Source organism: Caretta caretta, chromosome 4, assembly GCF_965140235.1.
Source record: "Caretta caretta isolate rCarCar2 chromosome 4, rCarCar1.hap1, whole genome shotgun sequence".
In the NCBI taxonomy this organism is placed as follows: Eukaryota; Metazoa; Chordata; order Testudines; family Cheloniidae; genus Caretta; species Caretta caretta.
In genome coordinates this window covers 130,644,865-130,670,561 of record NC_134209.1, presented here as the reverse complement: position 1 = coordinate 130,670,561, position 25,697 = coordinate 130,644,865, and the positions used below count along the sequence as shown (strand labels likewise).

Here is a 25,697-nt window from a genome sequence, read left to right as displayed (position 1 = left end):
TGGTTAAAAGATTGGAAACAAGGGGTAAGAATAAATGGTCAGTTTTCAGAATGGAGAGAGGTAAATAGTGGTGTCCCTCAGGGGTCTGTACTGGGACCAGTCCTATTCAACATATTCATAAATGATCTGGAAAAAGGGGTAGACAGTGAAGTGGCAACATTTGCAGATGATACAAAACTACTCAAGATAGGTAAGTCCCAAGCAGACTGCAAAGAGCTAAAAAAGGATCCTGGGTGACAGGGCAACAAAATGGCAAATGAAATTCAATGTTGATAAATGCAAAGTAATGCACATTGGGAAACATAATCCCAACTATACATATAAAATGATGGGATCTAAATTAGCTGTTACCTCTCAAAAAAAGAGAGTTCTCTGAAAACATCCACTCAGTGTGCAGCGGCAGACAAAAAAGCAAACAGAATGTTGGGCATCATTAAGAAAGGGATAGATAATAAGACAGAAAATATTTTATTGCCTCAATATAATTCCATGGCACGCCCACATTATGAATACTGCGTGCAGATGTGGGTGCCCTATCTCAAAAAAGATATATTGGAATTAGAAAAGGTTCAGAAAAGGGGAACAAAAATTATTAGGGGTATGGAACGGCTGCCATATGAAGAGAGATTAATAAGACGGGGACTTTTCAGCTTGGAAAAGGGACGACTAAGGGCTATGATAGATGGCTATAAAATCATGACTGGTGTGGAGAAAGTAAATAAAGAAGTGTTATTTATTCCTTCTCATAACACAAGAACTAGGGGTCACCAAATGAAATAATAGGCAGCAGATTTAAAACAAACAAAAGGAAGTATTTTTCCATAATGCACAGTCAACTTGTGGAACTCCCTGCTAGAGGATGTTGTGAAGGCCAAGACTATAACAGGGTTCAAAAAAGAACTAGATAAGTTGATGGAGGATAAATCCATCAATGGCTGTTAGCTAGGATGGGCAGGGATGGTGTCCTTAGCCTCTGTTTGCCAGAAGCTGGGAATGGGCTACAGGGGATGGATTACTTGATCATTACCTGTTCTATTCATTCCCTCTGGAGCACCTGGCTTTGGCAACTGTTGGAAGACAGGATACTGGGCTAGATGGACCTTTGGTCTGACCCAGCATGGCCATTCTTATGTTCTTATGTGATACTTTCTCAGACAAGTGTTGTTTCTCTGATAGACAACCTTGGAGACAAATGCCCACACTTACTTTCCTCTCTTGAATTACTTCCAGATAGGAGAACTAAGGGCTTATAGTTAAAGCACTGGACTGGGACAGAGGAGATGCAGGTTGAATTTCTGGCTCTGCTACAGACTTCCTGTGTAACTTTGAGCAAGCTTCTGAACTTCTCTGTTTGAGAAGCAAGCTTCTTAACATAAATTCTATCAAATGGGTATAGTTTTTCCTCCCCTGCTTCTATGTCTTATCTATTTAGATTACAAATTCTCCAGTGAAGAGATTTTGTCTTGTACAATGTACAGTCTAGAAATAGTTGGCCAGATTTACTGCTGGCTTAATTGCATTGTCTTCAGTGGAGTTACACTTCTTTCAGGCCAATATTGAATTTGACTCGTGCAAATAATGAATTCTTGCAAAGCTTCATAGGATATCTGGCTTGTCAATGGGAATGAAAGGTCCCAGAAGTCTACTTTCCCATTATCATACGATGATTTTTATCAGCTCACTAAAAATGCCTACTTCTCTCATTCAGGAGATACTGTAATATTTAATGCAACATTTAATTTTCCTACATTTAGTAAAAGTTGAATGACTGTAAATTATGGTGATGAGGGTGTCATGTAATCTTTCATGATGGCTCAGAATACTGTTCTCTTACTTTAAATCTGGTTTAACATCTCTATGGTCAACTAAATTTCCAATAGTAAAGACACTACCTTTCCTTAGTAACTTTGACTTCATGAAACACAGCGGACAACTCAGTCCTTTAAAACATTTCTCTGCAAGTCTGCACTTGAATGGAATAATTCCAGCCTGTTACTGACCTCTAGTTGAAACTGCAAGAAAATAAAAGTATTGCAATAAACGTAGCAGGTCTTATGCTTCAATACTCTGCCCTGCGTCTTCCCGGAAGGTCTCATAAAATATTTCTAAGGGGAAGAAAACTAAAAAAAAGATGATGCAGTCTAAAGTTATGTGAAATTGAACAGTGGTGGTGCAGAATAATTGCCTTGCCTGTTAATTCCCTCAAAGACATCAGTAGGACGAGTAAACATATCATCTTCCAAAAACATCAGAAAAAACTAGCTGGCCATGAGATCTCCACATCTTCCTTTCTTGCATAGACAATGCCACTTTGTGCAGTAGGTTTGATGGGGGTTCTGTCTCAGGGGTCTTAAGCAGAAGAAATTCTGGGGTGGGTGGAAGACTGCAAGGTCCAGGAAGGGCATCCATAAGTATGGATACTTTAGAGAAGCATCCAGATTGTTGGACACAGATTTGAACTCCAGTTCTGGAGCTCTTTATCACTAGATTTATACAGATTTTTTTGCTAGGGTGGAAGCTGGTTTATTCTAGTATGTAGCTTGTTGTTGTGAGGCTGAAACTGCATAATTCTTATTTCCTTTAGCCCTATAAACAGGGCAAGAATTAGGTAAATGTGTGTATGTCACTTGTGCATAAATCAGACCTAGTAATGCATTACACATGTATGAACAGTAATAGGAAGGGATCCTGGTGGGGAACCACTTATATTTTTTATCTCATTCCTGAAACTCTCTAATCTTGGTGGTCTGTTGTCTGAGAATCAGTAATGGTTGGGATTCATTGTGGAGATCAGGATAGCTTATTTGCTGTTGAGGCTCAAGATTGTTCCCTGTATGAAATTGCTTCCCTCTTTCACAACAGTGTTTAGGATCTTTTCTCATATTTTATAATCTTCAATTCTATAATCCCTTATGTCAGTCATTTGATATGGTATTGTACTAGACTTCTACTGAAGAACTCTTTGCGGCCATGATACATGGAATGGATCCAGTTCTGCACTTGAACAAAAGGGGGAAAGAGTGGCTGGTCTAATGGCTAAGACCCTGGTCTGGAGTGTAGGAGCTGTGGGTTCAGCTCTGCCTTTAGACTTTTATAATCTCTCTCTGCCTAAATTTGCCATCTGTAAAATGGGAGGATATTTCCTTTCTCTCACCCTGTCTTTGAATATAATCTTTTTGGGGTACCACACCTACTGTAGTGGGGGATAATCATTTTTGTAATACAATTTTGTGTTCTGTTAGAGCAGTGTAAATTTGGAGTGTTGTAACTCCATTGCCTGTAATTGAGCTACTCCAGATTTGCACCAGCTCCCATTGGCCTGGAGCAGCGAATCGCGGCCACTGGGAGCCGTGATCAGCCGAACCTGCGGACGCGGCAGGTAAATAAACCAGCCCGGCCTGCCAGGGGCTTTCCCCACACAAACGGCGGAACAAGTTTGGGAACCACTGAATTTTAGATAAATCACAAAGGAATTAATTTAGTTGCTTTCAACCCTTCACTCCCACCCCCACCAATTTTAATGTGTTATTATAGTGCAGTGAATGAAGTAATACTAGTAATTGTAGAATAGATAAAGTATCATAATTGTACCAAGGTTCTTATACTGCCTTCACCCCTGTAGTGCCTGACCACCTTCCAGTAGTTCATTAAGTGAGGTAAGTAAAATTCAATCTCTCCTCATCTCTCAAGGTGGAGGGCTCAGTGTGCAGTGTAATGTTTAGGTTTGGAAGTGGTTGTGTTTGGGTTTGGTATTTAATTTTTTATATATCTGCATGTTGACAGTTACTGGAGACAGGACAAAGAAGTGCATCATGCACTTGGAGAGGACGGGGGCAAGGTATGTGATGGTCTTCAGTTCCTGTGACAGTTCATTCCACAGTCTGGGAGCAGCCCCTGAGAAAGCTCTGTTTCCCACACAGATGAGCTTTACCCTTGTGGTAGAAAGTTCCATTGTGCCTGAGGAGCAGAGCTGTTGCCTACAGTATTCACTCTAGAGTTTTAGGAGATCTTTTAGAAAGCCTTGTCCCGGGCCCACTGAGAATGTTGAAGATAAAGACCAAGACCTTCCAGGTGACTCTTTAATCTATGGGAAGCTAGTGTAAGGAGCAGAGGACAGGTTTAATGTGCTCGCAGTAGCCCATGTTGTGGAGGGGGTGCACTACAGCATTCTGTTTTGGTTGGATTATCCAAAGAACTGAGGTCTTCATGCCTTGGCATACTGTAGTCTAGCCAGTGACGGATTAGCCACTGGGCCAATAGGGCCGGTGCCCAGGGGCCCCGGCCAATTGGAGAATCCCTGGAAAAATGGGTGCCCCCGAGCTTCGACCCACTCCCCTTACTCAGCGCTCTAAGCCCGCTTCCCGGCAGGAGCACCAGGTGGGGCAGGGAAAGTCCCTATGCCCCAACCCTGCTCCCTGGCAGGAGCACCAGGCAGGGAGGGGAAGGCCCTTGTGCCCTGACCCCATTTCCCCAGCAGGAGCGCCGGGGGAGAGGGGCAGGAGGGGCTGCAGTAGAAGGGGTGGGGAGGGGCCCCCCACTTGCTTAGGGCCCCCCACTTGGTCTTGCTCAGGGCCCCACAAACCCCTAATCTGCCTCTGAGTCTAGCCAGGAGGCAATGAGAGCATGTATAACTGAGGCCAGGACCTCATCTGCTCAAATGAGGTAGCATCTACTCGCCTTAGGTTGGACAGTGCTATGTGAGAACCTAGCATCAGCAAAGAATCTAGGATCTGCTAAATATGGTAACCAGAGTGATGCCAGATACACAGTATAGGCTAAACAAGAGGAAATTAGGACACCTGTGCAGGGAAATGTAGAGTTAAACCTTCTGGTACAATGAAAGTCCAATATTCTATATTCCTATCCATTGGCTAAAGAAAATTATGGCTTCATATAAAGAGCAGTTTTCTAGTGAGTCATATTTAAGGGAGGTTGCAATATATTTACATCACACACACACACAAGGGACAGCAATGCAATTATAGGGTGGTATTTACTATAGAAAGCACAAAATTGCAATACCATAGTTAGTATGATAGTCACAAACATTTATTGACTGACTGTATTAAGCATTTGCTAAAGTTTTGCACTATCTTGTCATTGCCCTGTCTCGTCTACCATTACATTTATTCAAATCTCATTTTTTTCCCCAACATATGATGTTTGGTTGTGCTTCGCGGACCAGCCATTTGTGAGGTTGCTCATGTTCTTACTGGTATTCCCCACAGGTGAGTCAGTGGTTTTATTTTTCTTTGCATTTCTATTGGTCTTTCTTGCTTACTGTTCTTTCTTGTGTATAATTTATACATAGCTATTGGTTAATACCTGTTATGCTTCATGTCACATTAAGCAACTGCTTTGCAGATATTAAGGTTTGTTTGTTTTGACCAACTTTCTTAAAGCTGACTATTGACAAGATTGAATAAATCCTGAGTGTCCCCTTCTAACAAAGATTTATTTTATTCTCCTTAGTTGTTCCCTTTGATGTTGTTTTCATTCTTTCTGTTTTCAAAGTTTGCTTTGGAATTGTATTATGAGCTATAGGTCAAACATATTTAGATGCCTAAAAGGTAATTACGGCAGCTGGACAATGTCTTACACTTATAACTGCTGCTGTAATATTTATATATGAATCACAGAAAGAGACGTGCTTAACATAAAAGTTTATCACACAGATGCACTCTCCTTAATATTACACTATGGTACTATTTCAGTGTTACTGTAATGTAGCCATAACGATGTAACTGTAGCTCATGAAAGCTTATGCTCAAATAAATTTGTTAGTCTCTATGGTGCCACAAGTCCTCCTTTTCTCTTTGCGGATACAGACTAACACGGCTGCTACTCTGAAACCTGTCATAATGAAATAATAACTCATTATTTATAGACAAATTGATAAATTGTTGGAAATTTGTTGCCATATCCAGAAGCTTACAGCAATTAAGATCTTTGGCATGTTATTCTTTTGAGAGCAGTCTTATAATTTTGTTGATTATATTAACATCCAAAAGCTTCAAGAAGGATCAGAGCTCCATAATCCAAGATGTTAGACAGAAGGGCAGGTACTGCCTCTTCCCTAAAGAGCTTACAATTGAAGGCATTGTGTCCGTTGGGAATTTGCTCTGATTCCAGCAGTTGATGGCCATTTTCCAATGTAGCTGCCTGGGATTTGTAATGGTGCAGCTACATTGGTTGCTGCTTATTGATTACTGGAATCAGAGTGAATTACCTCTATAGTCAAGGCCTATAAAGATAAGCAACACATGACTGGGGGAGAGTAAGACAAATATATTCAACATATGTCTTTTCAGGGAGATTTCTTCATGCAAAAGGAGAGATGTGGAAGAAAGCACAGATATTTGTGGAAGGTTCAGACAAGTAAGTGTCCAATCACTGATAGGGAGGAAGAGCTGGAGCCTGATGGCTTCAGATTTTCAGACCCAATCATAGGGTCTTTATACAAATAAAACTCTCATTCCACTAAGCCACGAGATTCTTTTACATAAATGGCATTGCAATAGTTCTAAAAACATACCTTTTGTGTTCACACTGCTGCAAGCACATTTTTCATTCTGTCTCTGAGGGCCTATTTGTTTAAGTCAAAAATGTCATTTGGATATGAATTCTGTACTGGCGTTCTTTTGCTAAATCCATCCCCAATTTCTCTACCATCAGTTTATGAGAATGAAGATTTCATTCTAAGCTTCATAAAAAGGTTCAAATATTAGGGAAAAGCAGGTAGATACATTCCAGGCCCAATACGAACTCTCCCCCCACCCACCCCTTATGTTTAATAGTACTTTGCTGGACTCCTGCCCAGAGAACTTCAGCATATGCTTAACTCTAAGGATGTAAATAGTCTCACTGATTTAGACAGGCATATTTGTGGGGTAAAATATCACTCAAATTGAGTAAGGCTGGTAGAATTCAATGACAAATATAAAAAATTGAACTTTATTAGGTTTAAAACAAAATAGTTTTCAAGTGATAATATTTACAACTCAGAGAATGTCAGTCAAGCTGAAAATAAAGAAGCTTTAAATAGAGATCTTTCAGTAACAGAAAAATTATATTGTTGTTGAATTGAACATAAATGGAGCAGTATCTCATTCTAAGCTCCGAATAGTTGTGATACAAAAGAATAATTGCCTTTCATAAAGAAATGAGAAAGTGATGATGCAGAAATTAAAAAATACATTAAAGGAATGGAGACAGATATGGAGAATGGGTTTCTCATCTAAATTACATTTTGTCACAAAAGGAAATGATTACAAACCACTGAATCAATAGTATCTTTATAAAGATGTACTAGTTGGAAAGGGGAAACAACTGGAGAGAACGTGAGGTGGGGATTTCAGGTAAAATTTTCTAAAGCACCTAAGTTCCATTTTCAAAAGTCACTTTTGCAAATGGGATGTGGGCTTCTAAATCACTTAGGCACTTTTGAAAATTTGACCTTTGATACATATTTGGTAATGACCTAAACTGGAAACATTTTTTGAAACAAACATGCTAACAAGTAAAAGAAATACAAATTTTATTTTACCAATGGATTTATTGGCAAGACTGTTGGGCTTTTTATATTTCAAATAAATATTGTTGATTTTTCTATCAAGAAATAATATCCCCCTTATTAGTTGCAGCTAGCTTTTCTATAGCAAATCAATGGAAGGAAAAACAACCATCCAACATCTTTCTAGTTCACTATAATTTAGAAGTTTTGGTGATGGAAAAATTCATTAAACAAACAAAAGGGAAACCAAATTTCAAGACACTTTGATTGAATTCATGTGGGGGAAATAACTTTCCAGGAGCCTAACACACAGAGTTATGCCAGCTTCTCTGAAGCAGTTATGTTTGGTCAATGCAGAAATCTACAACCCACCTATTGGAGAGCAGAGCTGGATAAGTAACTGATTTTTCAGTTTGCTGGCAGTTCTGAAAAATTGACAGAAACAAAATGGGTTTGGTGCAAACAAACTGAAATACTGACAAATTTTGGTGAATCAAAAAAGTCAACATTTCTTTTTGAGTTGAACAAAAATGTTTTGCTTAATGTTGGTCACTTTTCAAAATTAAAGCAAAGGAAAAGGCTATATTCACAAATCAGGAGGAAGAGGTGATAAGTCCCTTTTAACCTTTAGCCCAACAGCTATAGCTCTTACCCAAGATGTATTAGACCTATCTGTGTTCACTTCTCCCCTCTGCTTGATGAAGAGCAGGAATTTGAACTTGCATTCTCCTACATGGTAGGGAAGGGTCCTATGATTAGGGGGCTGGGGCATATGACTTATGAGGAGAGGCTGGGGGAACTGGGATTATTTAGTCTGCAGAAGAGAAGAGTGAGGGGGGATTTGATAGTTGCCTTCAACTACCTGAAGAGGGGTTCCAAAGAGGATGGAACTAGGCTGTTCTCAGTGGTGGAAAATGACAGAACAAGGAGCAAAGGTCTCAAGTGGCAGTGTGGGAGGTCTAGGTTGGATATTAGGAAAAAATATTTCACTAGGAGGGTGATGAAGCACTGGAATGGGTTACCTAAGGAAGTAGTGGAATCTCCATCCTTAGAGGTTTTTAAGGCCCGGCTTGACAAAGCCCTGGCTGGGATGATTTAGTTGGGATTGGTCCTGCTTTGAGCAGGAGGTTGGACTAGATTACCTCCTGAGGTCTCTTCCAACCCTAATCTTCTATGATTCTATCCACTGGGCTATGGGATATCCTGGGCCAGAGGTCTCGTGAAGCTGTTATAAAGGAGGAGCTCCCTCATCCTCCTGCTGTCATTTTGTGAATGACTCCTAAGCCTGAGGGGAAACATTGAGACCAAAACTATTTGGTGAACTTCTGTCAAATTTGCAAATGGTTTTGGGTTGTCCAGAACTTCATTTTTTGGCAAATAATCTATTTATCTGATACTTTTTGTCCAGCCCTAATAGAGAGATTAACTTTTTCCCTGTATGATACTGCCACAGTTGCAACAACAGAGATTCTTGGAGTCCCTTTCCTTTAAACAAAATGGTGTGGATGGTGCAGCCTTCTCTTTGAGGGGCCCTCTGGTTTGGCAGTTACTTCCCCCTTTGCCCAAAATAGCTTAAATCTGTTGACCTTTAAGTCATGTTACAAGGTCCATTTTTCTGTATTAGCCATTGAGTAGGGAAGGGAAGGTTAATGTTTAGAGAGACTTTGGTTGGGGGTTGTGAGTTACCCGTTGCTCTTAGCTGGATTATTTTTCTAAATAATAGTCAAAGGGTCCTGGAGTAATAGGCACTTTATTGAGAGAGAGAGAGAGAGAGAGATTCTTTTGTATGCTCCAGCTTCTGTGTGTGTCTCCAGTAATGCAGAGCCAGCCAAAACCAAATTTAGTACATCTTTGTGTCACTGGAGCAGTGCTGAGCAGCCAGAGTGTAATGCTGAATCTGACCATTTGAATTTTTTGTTATAAAATCTAAATCGTTTTTACTTTAGCATGATGTGGTCTTAATATATATGTGGTCTCAATACAGTTAGTTGCAATGAGCTATTAACATGTCTTAGTCACAAATATGAAAGATTAGTCAGCAGGGTTCATCTACTTGTGGGAGAGGTTCTGACCTCCTCCACCTAATATGGAAACTTCGCTGCCTGAGATCTCTAACTCAAAGCAGGTGCTGGGTTTCAAGAAGCCACACCAATATAATTACAGGTTTCAGAGTAACAGCCGTGTTAGTCTGTATTAGCAAAAAGAAAAGGAGTACTTGTGGCACCTTAGAGACTAACCAATTTATTTGAGCATGAGCTTTCGTGAGCTACAGCTCACTTCATCGGATGCATGTGATGCACTTCATCCGATGAAGTAAGCTGTAGCTCACAAAAGCTCATGCTCAAATAAATTGGTTAGTCTCTAAGGTGCCACAAGTACTCCTTTTCTTTTTACTAACATAATTGAGTTGGTAAATAGTGTAAACTTTGTCATTTTCCTTTACTGTGTTTTTATTACAGAAATGTGAAAGTGGTACATTAAAACAGTAAGAACTCTGCATTTTCTTAGCAGCTTTCATGTGAATATCTCAGAGGTGCACGTACATTAACTAACAGAGCCTAGTAGGAAAGGGCTATAGAGAGGGACCACAATATGTGTCACTGGAATGCAGTAGCAGCTGTTTAAACTCTACAAAACATCCGAGGGGGAAAAATTGAAGAACAAACCATGCCCACCTAAAATAAGAGGGGGATTTAGAGCCCAGTTCTGCAATGTGCTGAGTGCCCTCAACTGCCTGAAGCGTTCTGTGTGGCTTGAAAGCTTGTCTCTCTCACCAACAGAAGCTGGTCCAATAAAAGATATTACCTCACCTACCTTGTCTCTTTAATCTCCTGGGACATACATAGCTACAACTACATTGCATATGATGAATCCAGTGGGAGTTAAGGATACTTAGCACCTTGCAAGTTCAAACACTGGGGGAGACAGAATCTTTTATCAGTTAGAAATTGGAGTGATCAGTGAGTTAACACTACTATTCTACAAAATGTGCAATGGATGTCTGAGGGCTTGCTCCTGGGAGGTGTTGAGCACCCTTAGCTTCTATTGATTTCAGGGCGAGGTAAGGGCACTTAGCACATCACAGGATTTGAGGCCCCTGTTGATCAAAAATAAGGGTCAGTACCTGGGTTGTATGAGCTATCCAAAAGATAAATTCTGCTCACTGTTACACAAGTGTCCATGAGTAACTCTACCTAAAAATGGAGTTACTCTGGAATGATAGTGGTGTAACAGGGAGAAGAATTTGGCTCAGAAGGTAGAATGTTTTGCCTTCCTATTATTTTTCCCCTGTGGTGGTAGTATTTTTTTCATTGTTTACATTATAAATGAAGCACCCCTTAACAGTGTATTGAATCTTTCATACAAGCCATGTTCCAAGAGGCTTCTCAGGCTTGCTCTATACTACATTGTTAGGTTGACATGAGCTGCTTTGCGTGCAAGTGTCTTCACTGAAATTTGGCTCCCACTGCTGTAAGTGCCTCTCTATGACAACTGAAAAACACCACCTTCCCCAAGGGATGATAGAGTGGTGGTTGATGTAATGAGGTGGACACCATGTCAGTGTGGCCACTGCATTCCATTGACTATTCCTGCCTTTCAGGAGCTGTCCCACGCTAAGAAAACAATCGCTACAAATGTTCCAGGGGAGGACAAGAACTGCCAACGTCAAGAGCCAAGTGTGCGCACCCACAAGCGATTGAATAACTGCTGCGGCTGTTTGCCCCCCTAAGGTAAGTCGACATAATTTTGTAGTGTAGACCTGGCTTCAGACGTGCTGAGCATAAATAAAGAGGACCAGCTTCCCAGCGCTTGGTGTCTACATCGTTTGCTGAGGTATCAGCCGCTGAAGCAGAGAGAGGGGTGCTCCCGGCATCCCTTCCACTCGCTCCCCCTGGAGTTTACAAGCTAGGTATTTTTATTTACTAGGCGGGAGGCCGGATTAAAGCATGGGGGCTCTTAAACGGTGCTGACCATCGCTGCGGCTGCTTCTCTTAGAGGGTGTGGCCTTGGCAGAGAAGCCCAGTTCCCAGCGCGGCTCGGGTGTGCATCACAGAAGTTGGCATCGCAACAGGGCACAAGCCCACCAGCTGCCCCACCCGCTCCTTCTTGGGGCTCGCTGGCGCAAAGCATTGCGGGGGATGTAGTCCCTCGCCGCGCCTTAGGCGGCTGCTCTCTGGCGGAGCAGCCTACACTTCCCAGGGTCCCCCCCGCCCCTCTCCCTCTGCGCCAGAGCTGTCAGAGAGCCGCGGTGGTCACCCGGCCGGGGGGCAGGAGCGGGAGCCGCACGGCGGGGCAGGGCTGCGCTGCGCCAGGCTTGCGCTCTGCCTTGCGCCGCGCGCGGGGCGTTTGCAGGGCAGCTGCGGAGCCGGGACGCTGCCGCTCTCGGGAAGACGGGGATGCGCCACCAGGGAGCGGGGCGTTGAATGAGGCTGCGCTGCCTGGGGAGGCGGCGGCGGCGGCGGCGGCTCAGGGGCGCTTCTGATGTGCACCGGGGGCAGGTGGCTCGGCCCGCCCCCGGCGCTGCGCGCACCATCCGCCCGGGCCGGAGCGGGGACCTGCGGCTCCCGGGGCGGCTGAGAGCAGCTCGCGCGGCCAGACCATGAGCACCGGCACAGGTAGGCGCGCGCCGGGGGGCTGGCGTGCTCGGGGGCTCGCGGGGCAGGGTGGCTCTTGCTGCCAGCGTTTGGCAGAGTTGTCCCATGTTTATGCGAGAGGTAGACGAGCCCCCGGGGTTCTGGGAGTAGCGTGCAGGGGAGGGGGGCATCATGCGGCTAATTCCCCCCCCCCCCGCAGCCTGGAGGTTTGAACGCCAGGAGGCTGGGTGGGGGGAAGGGGTGCAGGGCATTAATTGCGGCTGCTTCCAGTCGTTTCATTAAGCTACTGAAAAAAGCTTCTGCATCATTTATGTTTTTTAGGCGGAGATTTCCCTCCCTTTCGGCAGGTTCAGTCACGTTACAATGCAGCTTTTCTTCGCGGGGGGGGGGGGAGCTGGTGCTGAAAAATATTCCCAACCGATTCCCCCCTCCAAACATCAAATGCGGGCATCCTCTTGCAAGCAGCCGGGTGAGGGTGGGAGCTTCTGCTGCGTCCAGTGCTGGATGCAAGGCGGGTTGCAGAGCCCAGCCGGCGCTGCGCTTCCTAGCGTGCTGGCAGCCTTGGTGTTCATCCACCCGCCGCCAGCCCTCGTGTGGGGGGCTCGTGAGGACTGAATCCCAGTGGTCTAGGTGCGAATCGAACTTTTTAAGGTGTGGTTTTGCTTTTTTTTTGCGGTCACGATTAAAAGCAGGGTCTGTAAACTTTTGGCCAGCGGATACCGCAGTGTTGCTGGGAGAGGAGAGCAGCGCAGCCCCCTGGATAGATGGGCAGTGCGCTCAAACACACACACGCCCCTTGTCACAGGCCAGTAATAAGGAGCCAGCCGTACGTGTGTAAAGCCTGCTTGTTGTGAAGAAGAAAAAATCCGTGTCAAAAGAGCGTCCCCGTTCCTCCTACGTGCAGCTGCTTTCTGCAGCAGAAATATGGGTCAGATCTATTGCTGCAAACTCGCTGCCTACCTTCCCACCCTGCAAGTTGCTGCTGGAAAGTAAACACATATTTGCAAAGGGAAATGTATGGGTTTAAATTCTCAGCCTTTGCAGACCTGGCCCAGACTATATGGTAGTGCACAAGATGAAAATTGGAATGTCTTCTTGGGATCCACAGAATTATATAGAAGTCTGGGTAGCATTCTGTCTCATTCCATGCAATGAAGAAATAAATTGCAATGCATTATATTCACACATGACACCTGTTTAAAATAATATATGCAGCTTCAAATATAGTCAGATATTTGTGTGGAAGAATTTAATTTGGTAGTCCACTTGAAATGTTATTTTAAAAAGATTAAGCATTCATCTGCTTTGCATGGCACTGAAGTACGGGTTAGTTTGGAGCAGAGTTGATTGCAAAATGTTACACAGCTTTACCAGAAAATGTAGGTTTGCAGGGGGGAAAAAACCTTTAAGAGTTGATTGGGGGTATTTCACTCCTGAGGATAGCAATGACTGCTAAATATACATTTTCCCCCCCACAATAATTATATGTTGAATAGTTACAATTAGATGGTGACTCTGTATGTCAACAGCTGAGTCTAAAGAGGAAGGATGGTGTAGTGGTTAGAGCACATGTCTAGGCATTGGGTGACCTGAGTTCAAACCGCTTTGGGGAAGTCACTTAGCTACTCTGTACCTCAGTTCCTCATACGTAAATTGTGGATGATTCTTTCCTATAGGGGTAATGTGAAGATAAATACGTTAAAGAGTGTGAGGTACTATAGGAATGGGGTCAGGTAGGTACCTAAAATTCACAGAGAATACTACGGAATTCAAGGGATGTCTTTCCAGTTATATTAGTTGGTTTTGGATCAAGGGCACAATTTCATCTTTATAATTTTAATATAAATTGAATATAATGATAAACAAGTTTTATATATATACCTACGTGTGTGTGTGTGTATGTATACACACACACACACATAACACTGCAGAAATGTCAGTGGACAGCAGCTTGGTGCAGATTAAATCTCAAAAATGTGTATCCCAGCCATATTGAAACAAACAAATTTCCTTAGTTATATTTAAAAAATCCCCAAACAAAAACAACCCTCCCAAAACTGACAGAATTTTAAAAAACATTTTTCCCCCTGCATTTCTCTGTCTGGACATGAAAACAAACAAGCAAGCTTATAATCAGTTTCTATTAATAATTACATTTCAAGCCCAAACTTTTCTCCACTGAAGTCAATTGTTTTTTTTTTACACAGGTATTAATAATAATCATAATCTATTTTTATAGAAGGGGAAAATGCTGCTTAAAGCATCTGCCCCCTAGCCAGTACCCTGCTTCACAAAGGAGACAGAGATAAGAGTGGAAACAACTTCCATTGCTTTGTTTGCTCCCCTTGCTCATTTCTACAGGATTAAGGTGCTCAGCAAAGGGGAGTATATATGCCTTTATGTTGTTGGACAATTTGTATGCACCCCTCAACACATCCTTTTGGGTGGATACTACCGAATTTCGTTTCTTCCCTATGTCAAGATGTATTAGCATTGTGTCAAGCCATTTAACTATTGTTCTTTGAAATGCTGGAATAGTTTTGTCACAACCTGTCAGTTGATGTTCATGCTGTGAAATGTAGACAGAATATTTGTTTTGGATAAAGCACATTTATTTGTTGTTACATGTTTTAGAAAAGGGCATGAGATGAAAATTTGTATTGAACAAATGAAGGTTTTTATCATGATTTTTAGAATCCTTTCCATCTTCTGAAGAGCAAATGTTTCTTTCACTGGTATTAGAAACCACATTGGTGCATCCATTTGGGAGACTATCATAATTTCATATTTCAAGTCCTTTTATGTGTAGAGAAGGAATAAAAATCTAAAATGCAACCAAGTTTGCTCCAAGGAAACATGAAACTGCTGAATTAATTGAGAGGATATGATTCCTGATGTGTAATAAAAAGTATCATTTTAAAAACACTTTATGGATTTTTTTTGTATGGATTTTTTCACTATTTAGAAGCTGTTAATTTTAGACTCAAGCACAGTGGTGGCCATTAAACAGTCAATATTTGGTAACATGTGTCTCATGAGACGTGTTAAGTATCTGAAACACCATTGTGTGATGCCTGTTGGCAGATGTTGAGGTTTCAGTGGTGGCCCTCCTGCCTCCCAGGACCTAGTTACTTTTGTTGACAAGATGAAGATGTGGTCAATCTTTATGTATTTTCAGTAGATGAACTAGAGGTGGTTATGTAGTGAAAATCCTGATTTATGGTTTCAGTTGGGGGGGAAGGGAGGGTACAGTTTCATTGGATCTCATTACACACCAAAAGAAAAATTCACCCCTGTGCAGAGCACCAGCTTAAGGCTTATGCATAATTTAACTCTTCAGAATAGGAGGAGGTAAGTAGTTCATTGCACGAAGTCCTGGCCCATTGCACCTATTTTATCCTATTTGCAAGAATTTGGATATTCATGGCTGTAATCAAGAATTCCAAACTTTAGCATGCATTATTTTGTCGTCCTCTTGTTGTATTTTTAAAAGTTTTGGCTATGCAGTTTGAAAGGCTAAATACCATGTGATGTCGATGACAACACAAATAACAGGTAGCAAACAGGTAAAGTGAACAGCTCAGAAAACCCACAGACTGAAAATCATTTGGTGCATACTTCTGAATAATGAAAATAATTAGCAGAAATTGGGATCCATTTACAAACTATTAGCTAATGCCCAATGGGGCTAAATTAGCGATGAATATTATTTGTAATGATTGATTAATTCATGCACTTCTAATATGGACACAGATTATTTGGGTGTTTTTCTTTGACCATTGTCTGAAAGGTTTGAGAGATTAGAGCTTTCTAAACTCCTGCAAGTATTGCACTTATGCTAAGATGGTCTGGAAGTCATAAAAATGACTTTTAGGGTTTCATCTTTATTTTTTCAGTTTACTTACACTGGTAGATTTGCTTGTAAACTGAGCAAAATTAAAAGTTGAGTAGATTTTTTTCCCCCCTCCTACTATGGTTCCCAGCACTGCAAACTCAGCCTGGGATCTGAAAATGAAATTGAGGGTTTTTTTCTGCACCCTACATCCTGCTTAGTAATAAAGTTTCTTGCATGGGAGCTTAGCTGATATCTTTGAGGTTGTGTGAAGTCAGATTCTTCACAGCTTATACCACCATGGCTTTGGTTTTGCAATACTAGCAGCTGTAAAAAACTCATTGATAAAGTAATTAACTATAACTCAGCTGCAAAGGGTCAAATTGTGTAGACTATTTACAGAGCTGTATGAGGCACATTGTTAGCCTTCTTGGATTCTGGTCTCATTCTACCCTAAGGAGATTACCGCACCCCTGGGGCTGCAATAAGCCCTGTAGACTTGCTGCAGAGGGATAGCAAGTACCAGTCTAGAGTCCCTTGCATGACACTGTTTCCCATTCAGTCTCCCTGGTTGTGATTCAGCAATACCTTCCCATCTCAGGATGCTGGAGATGCACTGCTTCCTTTGCTCCATATGTGGAAGTTATGAGCTTAGCCATGGCCACAGCTTATGGGGAAGGGGCAGAGTTGGTCAGTCACAAAGTTGTTTCACAGTGGCCCCTAGGGCAGTTACCCCTCTCCACTTGGAATACGGGGTAGAGCTGTATAGTCAGTGAGCCCATACATGATGTGTGACTTCCACTCTACACCGAGGGGCAGGTGTAGATAACCTTCCTGAATGTAGACATTAATCTCTTGGCGACTTCCACCTTTATGTTCTACCCATGATTATTTTCAGACTGGGAGATCCACAAGCTCCTAGGCCAAGATTGTTAAAAATGGGTGTCTAAAATTAGGCTCCTAAATAACTAGCCTGATTTTCAAAGGTGCTGAGCACCCACTATCTCCCACTGAAGTGACTGGGGGCTGCTCATTGTGCAGCACCATTGGAAATCAGGCTAATTATTTAGGTGCCCTTGTATGAATTTGGGTGCCTAACTTTATGCACCCATTTCCTTAAAATCTTCGTCCTAATATCTATAGCTTTTGTGGTATAATAACACAGTAAAATTAATCTGGAAGACCACTGGGATTTTTTAATGGGTCACATGTCTGTAACAACCATCACCACTCTCCCAAGGCCTTTTGTTAGGTTTTATCTGCAGATGGCATTCAAAATATACCACTTGATCTTTCCTAAAGTGCGCCCCCCCAAAAGAAGTATTGTGACGAGTGGCCCAGTGCTCCTGTTCAAGTGAATGTCTTTGAAATACAGTTTCACTACCTTGGGACCCAGTCCTGATTGTTTTGAAGTCAGTAGAAGTTTTGCCATTGACTTCAACAGGAGCAGAATTGGGCCCTTGTTCTCTTGGCAGAAGTTATATGTTGAATAGTTTTATTTAAGACAGCTGGAGTTTCCTTTTGAAGTAGAATGATTTCCATGTGAGATTTGCTCCATAAACAGGATTATAATAGACAGCATTCCATACCAAACATGAGACATTTAGTAACAGGCATTAACATTTTAGTTGGAGTTTGTCATGCTTATTTTCTACTCAATAATTTTGCTTTTGTTTTAGTGGGCCAGGGTTCCATGTATAGTCCCGGGGAAATATACAGGTAAAATACCATACACCAAGTTAGCATTATATCCACTAGTAAAACTCAATATGGTTTGGTGTGCTTCCCAGTGTGAATGAAAATTATGTCTACAAAACTATTCTGAAAAGCAATTACGTTGCTGTTCAGTGCCACATTTTATTTTCTTACTGATGGTCTTCAAGTTAAATGACCTAAGACATGATCCTGGGAAGTGCTGAGCTTCTCCAGCTCCCACTGACTTCAAAGGCAGTAGGATCAAACCATGACTCCTTTTTAAAATGAAATAATTGGCTAGTTATGTGCTTCATGGAGGAAAAAAAATAGTAGAAGTGATTTGTTCCAAGTTCATATTAATTAGCTGTAAATTTCAGTGAGTAGGAGCAGGCGCAGGATTAGGCTCATGCTGCTAATCCAAAGGTATTTTAGCTTACACAAACTTTTTGCCTGAATATTTACTTGATCCCAGATTTATCTGACCTCTTTTAAAGTGAAAAATAAAATTCTCAAAGTCTATAAATACATACTATGTAGATTAGTGCAAGTGTCACTTACTGGTCAGTGAGTGTTACAGCCCCCCACTGGGCCAATCCATGGGGGATATGGGGCTGTCATCTCCTATGTGACAGGCAGGGATACTTACCCCCATCCTTAGCAGGGGCCGTGGTAAACTCATGTCTGCTGTAGTTTGGACATAGATGGGGCCTGAAACACACTCCCACCTGTAGATTACACAAGTTGTTAATTTTGGAAACATAGTGTTCAAATGTTAAAGACTGCTTCAGGGCCAGTCATTTTGGTCTTGTATGAGTCTTTAGTACATATTGAAACAAAACATCATAACAGCACTAAAGGTGGTTTAAACGTTCTAATAAATGTTTCCAAAATTGATATTTGCATTAAAATATGCATCTTCTTGATAACACATTGCAGTCTGCCAGGTAAATATAAGTACAGTAGAACCTCAGAGTCATGAACACCTTGGGAATGGAGGTTGTTCGTAACTCTGAACAAAACATTATGGTTGTTCTTTCAAAAGTTTAAACTGACCATTGACTTAATACAGCTTTGAAACTTTATTATGCAGAAGAAAAATGCTGCCCATAACCATCTTAACTAAAATGGAACAAGCACAGAAACAGTTTCCTTATCAAATCTTTTTTTTAATTTTCCCTTTATTTTTAGTAGTTTATGTTTAACACAGTGTTTGTTTGTTTTTGTCTCTGCTGCTGCCTGATTGCGTATTTCCTGTTCCAAATGAGGTGTGTGACTGACTGGGCAATTTATAACTCTGGTGTTTGTCACTCTGAAGTTCTACTGTAATCCACAAAACTAAAGAGTCTCATCTTTCTGATTCCATGTTTACAGCCAATTTTTGGATGTGTATATCAAACCCTTCATAAATTTCAGTTCTGAGACTCAGCCCCATCTTCATTGTGGAAAAACAGTGCCAGTCACTTGGTTGAATAATGTTACCCCTTTTGACCTGAGCAGTTAACCAAAGTTTCGGACTGTGCAGGTTGTTAGGAGGAGAAATTGATGACAGAGTCAAGCATCTTTGATGCATTCTTGTTTGTTTACAAGGAATGTACAAAGTCCTGTTTCCCTGAACAAAGGAGCAATCCAGCAGAAGGAGCTCAGAGCTCTAGGCCCCTTCCCTCAAAAGCTCCCTCTGTAAGGATTTCTCACATTGCTGGTTCAGCCTGTGTTTGGCTTTCTGCTCCTTCTCTATCTCTGTTTTTGTGCATTTCTTTTGCTTCTTTCTGACTCTCACACACGTGTACATCTCTGCTAAAAGCCATACCCAGCCAAGTCCTTCTCCCTCATCATTCAAATTCCTGAGCAGCCTCACCTGTGCTTTATTTTGCATGGTGACATGTGCCTATGTTTCGGGGTGTAGGCTGTTATTGTTTCACAAAGGACCTTAAGTGTTTCTTACTGGTATCTTAAATGAAGGGCAGTGATTATATTTCCCCCCACACACACCATTTTCAATGAGGTTTAGTCCAACCTATAACAATAGTATGTACTGCTTCACTTTTGCTAAAACATTTCCTTTTCCTTCCCAGAAATATCAATAAATCTGCAAATATAAACAAAAATCTGTTGACACAGTATTATGCTATTGTGAGCCCAATACTGCACTGAATCTGAGCGTTACCCACCCCACAGAAGCTACATTTTCAAGGTCGAAAGTATTAAGGACGTTAATAGTCACTGACCAAAAAAGAGGTCATTGCACCTATTGTATTCCTTGATGGTGCAGAAGATATCCAACAACCCTATTACTCAGCATTTGTTGCAGGGTTAAGGTTTGGCATTCATTCACTGAATCTTCTGGCTTTTTTTAGAGTAATGCCTCACTATTTTCCAGTAGTGTGACAGCATTGATTTGTCAAATGTTAGACACAACTGTCGGGTTGAAATACCAAAAAGCTTGCTTCATATAACAAATCTGCGACTGCTAATCTTGCATATTTTAATAATGTCCAAGTCTTATGGCTGTTTGTGAACTCTAAAAGTTACACTTATGGAAAAGAGACATCAAGATAAGCCACAAAATTCTTTCATGCCCTCCACCTACTCCGTCTCCATAGTGTTGTCTCCAGGACTCCTCCTCTGTAAATCAGTGTCAGGAGTCTGCACCCAGCCTCTGATTTTGTTGTCCTAATTTCATTCTTCCCTCTACAAATTAGTCCAGAAAAGAGACTCATTCCTAAAGGCCTGTAAAACCTAGTCATGTCCTTAAGGAATTATTAACAAAATACCCAATAAACTCAAATACCCCCCCATTAACAAAAATTGTGCAGTTAATAAGATGGCTGTTAACATCATCTGCGTGTGGTCCATTTAGTCTGTAAACTTTTAGGGACATGGATATTGCCTTTCTCTTCATCTGTGAATCTGGTGCGTTATAAACAATAATACTGTTATGTTTATCCCCAAACAAAAACCCCCCTAAGATAGAACTCTCTGTATGGAAATCCCTGCTATACTTTGCAAAATTTGCTATATTTTGCTACTCTTCTCCCACTAAAACTCTAAAAAGTAAAGTCTGGCCCATAATATGACCAAAAAAAAAAAAAATGGTGCACACAAACGAGCAGTAAATGTGAAGAGTTTACAGCTGTAAAATCAATGGAGGAATCCTGGCAAATCTAGATATTCCACCCAAGGAGTTTAGTTTCCTTTCTGGATCCTATCTATGATGCTATTTCATTCCAAATAGAAGTCAAGATTGTATCTAATGTTACCAGTTAGATAAGGGGGGGGGGGTTACAGATTTGAAATATAAACAGAAGCCCCAGGAAAATGCTTATATTTTTATATGGTATAAAAAGTTACATGTACAAGTGTGCGCTATCTGCAACAATGCAGCCCCGCCAAGGAATCTCTGTTTAACATATATTAAAGCTCTCCCCATCAGACCTCAGCCAGCAGCTGTTACTGTCAATTGGGGAGTTGTTTAAAGTGGTATGTGACCTAATGGTCCAAAAAGACAACAAGGGACTCGGTCATTCTAGAAGCACTGACTGGGGCATGTTCTCCAAAATGCAAAAAGGCAATATTTACATATTTTAAACAAGGCTTTCTAGTACTACATGGACGTGTTATTGCCCCACTCCCTGAGCACCACCCACATTTATAACTATGTGGGAAAGTAGGGGTCCAGGCCAATAAACTGGTTGAGTAGCCACAGAAGCATTCCTCATTCCCAATATCATGGTGACTAAGGATTAGCAGTAAAAGAGAGGTGAAGCCAGGGCTCTGCTGCCTGGTGCTGCATATCTTAAGGGCTTTATTGATCCAACTGAAATCAATGGCCAGCTATCGAACCAGTTGCTGTGTATTTTACAACTCTGATATCTGCAATATCTAACATGGAAAATATTTCTGATAGATTCCAGGCCTGACTAAATAATGCTCCCACTTCTGCAGCCCTCAGTGTGCGTCAGCAATGTGAAAGCTTGGCAATGCTTTATTGGTGCGAAAATCATCCCAGACTTGGGGGCCTGCACACAGGTTCAGTGTACATATTATTTGTTAATTAATTTTGACTTGCTACATTGGTCAGTTGGTCAAGACACACTGGTCATCTTTGTTACAAACCCATAGAAATAACTAGATCCAATCTCTGAAAGATAAAATCTCCATTTTTTGGTCCCTTGTTGGCATCTCCCTCTTGAATAACCATGGGAACACAGGTCATCTTTACAGCTTGATATGAGGGTCCCCACTGATTCTGCAATGGAGGAAGTGAATGTCATGCTTAAGAACCCTCTACTGAATGAGGAGATTGCCAGAGTACCTCACTTGAGCTTTACTGCCACCGTTTCTCACACATTGTTATTCTATGTATTGTTGGTAGCTCGTATAAAGTTCTGGCTTATGAACCTCTCCCTAATGACTGACAGTTTCATGATTCCAGAGGAACATAGCTGTGGATGGAGGTTGTGGCTGTGGAGGGAGACCTAAGCTCTGTGAGGAAGGGGAGGTGGCTAGGCCCTGTCAAATGAAGGGCATGACGTTTCAGATTTGTACCAGGCTCTTTAGCCGCAGGGGAGCCAACACAAAGCAGAGTACCCGTGTAATGTATTCAGAGACCTGTGTTGCTGAGCAGACATTCTTCTGTATTGTGTGTCAGCTGAAGATTTTTCTGGTTATTAGGTTTTGCTCCCAGATAGGAGTTGCAACAATCGAGTGTGGAGGTCACAAATGTGTGGATTCCTGCATCTGATACAAATGGGGTGCTGTCATTTGGCCATTCGTAAATGAAGAGGGTGTTTTTTATAACTTTTGACATTTGGGCATCCCAATACAGGGGAGAATCCAGGAGTCCTTTTCCCTAACTAGTGCTCATTCGTCTCTCTCTCTCTCTCCCAGGTTTATTTTCCGTATCACTGGGGTTCTCAAGCTTTTCATAGTGTGGCTCACATCTCCACCTATTTGCGTTAGTGGAGACCGTTTCCCCTCCCATTGGGTGATGAAATGGCATTCTTCTGGCAACTACAGCAGGTGCTTACACAGAAAAGGGATATTGGTAAAGTATTTAATTTAGGTATAGTTTCTTTTAATTGCAAATGAAAACGAGGAGGAGGAGACAGCTGTATAAGAGCAGCCAGCTATGCATTGGTCTCAGATAGTTTGTGGTTTGGGAGCCGTTACTTATCATATCCACTCTCAGTCCATTTTCTCCCACTTAGCTTCCTTTGGTTCCCTCTCAGCCCCAATACCCCATCACAGTACCTCTGGTGCAGGGGAGATGAGCGGAAACACGGACATCAGCTTCCAATCTGGGCCAGTAGCCAACTGCATGCAGCTACAGCTGAGCTGGCCTTGATTCTGTGGGTTGGGTTGAGGTGAGAGCTCACTAGGACACTTCATGGGAGGAGGGGCAGAGGAGCAACCACATTATATGACAGGCCTGGGAGCTGTACTTGAGCTCACTCAGTCTGCTGTCAATTTCATCAGCTCTGTTGCTTGATAGTTCCTTCAGCTGCCAGTCTACTGGGCTGTGTAAAACCCAGACAAAACACTATTTTCTGTTTTGTTTTTAAAGGGGGCGGGGGGAGGGGGAATATGGACAATCCCTGAAAACAGCTTTCAGGGAATCGCGGTGACTCTGTTCATTTATTATAGTGAGATTGTGGTGTTTGTTCACATTGATGCACAGTGGGATGTAGGCAAGTTGGTTAATTTTTTTTGTGGGGACAGGTAATAGAATAGGATGAAAACATTCATGGAAAATATTTTACTGGCTTGGCAAAAAAATGCTATAGGGATGTGTCCATAATAATTTACATGGTTAATTTATTTCCATCTACATTGGTACTATTGATCAATTTTGAAGACAGAAAGCTTGTTCTGATTTTACTTATACTAGTGTCAGTCAGGAGTAACCCAGCTGAATTCATGAGTTAGACTGGTGCAAAATTGCTGTGACGGACAATGGAATCTGGTCTCAGTGAAAATCAGGGCCAGTTTTTGTTTTAATAAATATATTTCAAATAAACTGTAATTCTGCAGGCTTCATTAGAGACTTACTATCCCTCATACTAAACGATAGTTGAATTTCAGTGAGAACATAAGTGTAATTTTCAAAACAGATGTCTTGTAGCATTTCTTGTCTCTAAAACACAGTTTAATGCATCCGATGAAGTGAGCTGTAGCTCACGAAAGCTTATGCTCAAATACATTTGTTAGTCTCTAAGGTGCCACAAGTCCTCCTTTTTTTTTTTCAGTTTAAACTCAGTTTATGTTAAGAAAGTCTTGAAAGTTATTTTCAGAACTGTAGTAGTGAACTCACTGATGAAGCACTTAGCAGCTAGTCTTAAATCCTATGATCCCCATAGGGAATGCCTGTTATAATACACTTTGGCAGAGCTTCAGAATTAAGCTTTGACAAGCTAAATTTATCTTGCGCATGTCCAGAGACCCTTGGGGAAACACAAGTGCGAATGATATGGAGGCCAACTTATCCAAGAAATTCAGCTACACACAAGAAGATTAATTTGACTAATACATGCTTATATTCCATCAACCTAAGGAAGCTCCTCAAAAATTTGATGAAGAGTGACAGCTGAGTTTGATTTAATAGCTATAATGATATAAGTTTACTTTTGAAATAAACATGTCCTGTTTAATGACATTGAAGCTGTTATTCATGTTTGCCTTTGGGCCTGACTCGTTCAAGGAGGTCTGACTAATATTACCAGTGTGATTCTAAAACAACTTACAGGAACCAATCCTGTAAACCTTTAATACTTGATGTAGTGCTTTCCATCATGAATAATCCCACTGATGTTCATGGGACTACTCGCTTCATGATAAACATGAAGTCCCAGCTACAGCAGCAAGCTCTGCTTGGGGCAGAGCCCCATTAAAGTCAGTGGAGCTCAGTATGGGGCAGAGGTCTACCCATATAGAACTCATTGCAGGATGGAGACCTAGTGTGATAGCAACTGTTTGCTGGATCAGGCCCCGAACGATTTTATCCCCAGCAAAGGAACCTAATTGCACCTAATTTCAAGCACCTAACTGCATTGTGGGTGATTATTTAAAATATATAAAAAATAAAATCTCTTTACCAATTTTTGATTGGTACTATACATAAATAAATAGTACTTAGTGTAAACCAGTTAAAGTCAATGCTGATAAATAAATAATAACTGTGACAGGATTGGGCCAGATGGTTATAGGAGAGTAATAGAAAGCAGATATATTAGCCCCAGGCTAAGTAGGTCCCTTTTTCCTGGGTAAGGTAACAGGGAAGGTTCCAGAACAATCAGGAACCTTCTGGAGATAATTAAGACAGGCTGATTAGAACACCTGCAGCCAATCAAGAAGCTGCTAGAATCAATTAAGGCAGGCTAATCAGGGCACCTGGGTTTTAAAAAGGAGCTCACTTCAGTTTATGGTGTGGTGTGAGGAGCTGGGAGCAAGAGGCACTAGGAGCTGAGAGTGAGAACGTGGACTGTTGGAGGACTGAGGTGTACAAGCATTATCAGACACCAGGAGGAAGGTCCTATGGTGAGGATAAAGAAGGTGTTGGGAGGAGGCCATGGGGAAGTAGCCCAGGGAGTTGTAGCTGTCACACAGCTGTTCCAGGAGGCACTCCAGACAGCTGCATTCCACAGGGCCCTGGGCTGGAACCCGGAGTAGAGGGCGGGCCCGGGTTCCCCCCAAATCCTCCCAACTCCTGGTCAGACACAGGAGGAGTCAACCAGGACTGTGTCTTCAGAAAAACGGCCAAGCTGAGGGTTGCCGTGAAGCTCCAAGGTGAGCAAATCCACCAATAAGCGCAAGACCCACCAAGGTAGAGTGGGAACTTTGTCACATAACATAAAATAAATACTAAGATAAATGCAGATAAATCACAGATAAATACGACCCATTACATCTCAGTATTTTCACCTAGAAACTTGTAAAAATAGCAAATATTTTTGTGAAACTTTATGAAATAATGTTTGCAATTTCATTCCAAATCATTTTTTAGGCTACACATTTTATTTTTTTCTGTGAATTTTTTGCAAAATGGTAACTTCCGAAACTACTTTAT

At 41.7% G+C, this 25,697-nt stretch overlaps 1 protein-coding gene across 14 annotated transcripts in view; it reads left to right on the top strand.

Annotated features, from left to right (window-relative positions):
• Positions 1 to 11,747: 11,747 nt before the first annotated feature.
• Positions 11,748 to 25,697, top strand: part of ABLIM2 (actin binding LIM protein family member 2) — a 214,829-nt gene continuing 200,879 nt past the window's right edge. For 5 of the 14 annotated variants that reach the window (XM_048848975.2, XM_048848970.2, XM_048848973.2 and 2 more), the window contains exons 1-2: positions 11,751 to 12,129; positions 22,523 to 22,679. In XM_048848975.2, the coding sequence (XP_048704932.1) occupies positions 22,628 to 22,679 (52 nt within the window). In that variant the 5' untranslated portion in view covers positions 11,751 to 12,129; positions 22,523 to 22,627. Of the gene's footprint in view, positions 12,130 to 22,522; positions 22,680 to 25,697 lie in introns of all 14 variants that reach the window. The other 9 variants (XM_048848974.2, XM_048848962.2, XM_048848967.2 and 6 more) reach the window with 6 other exon arrangements.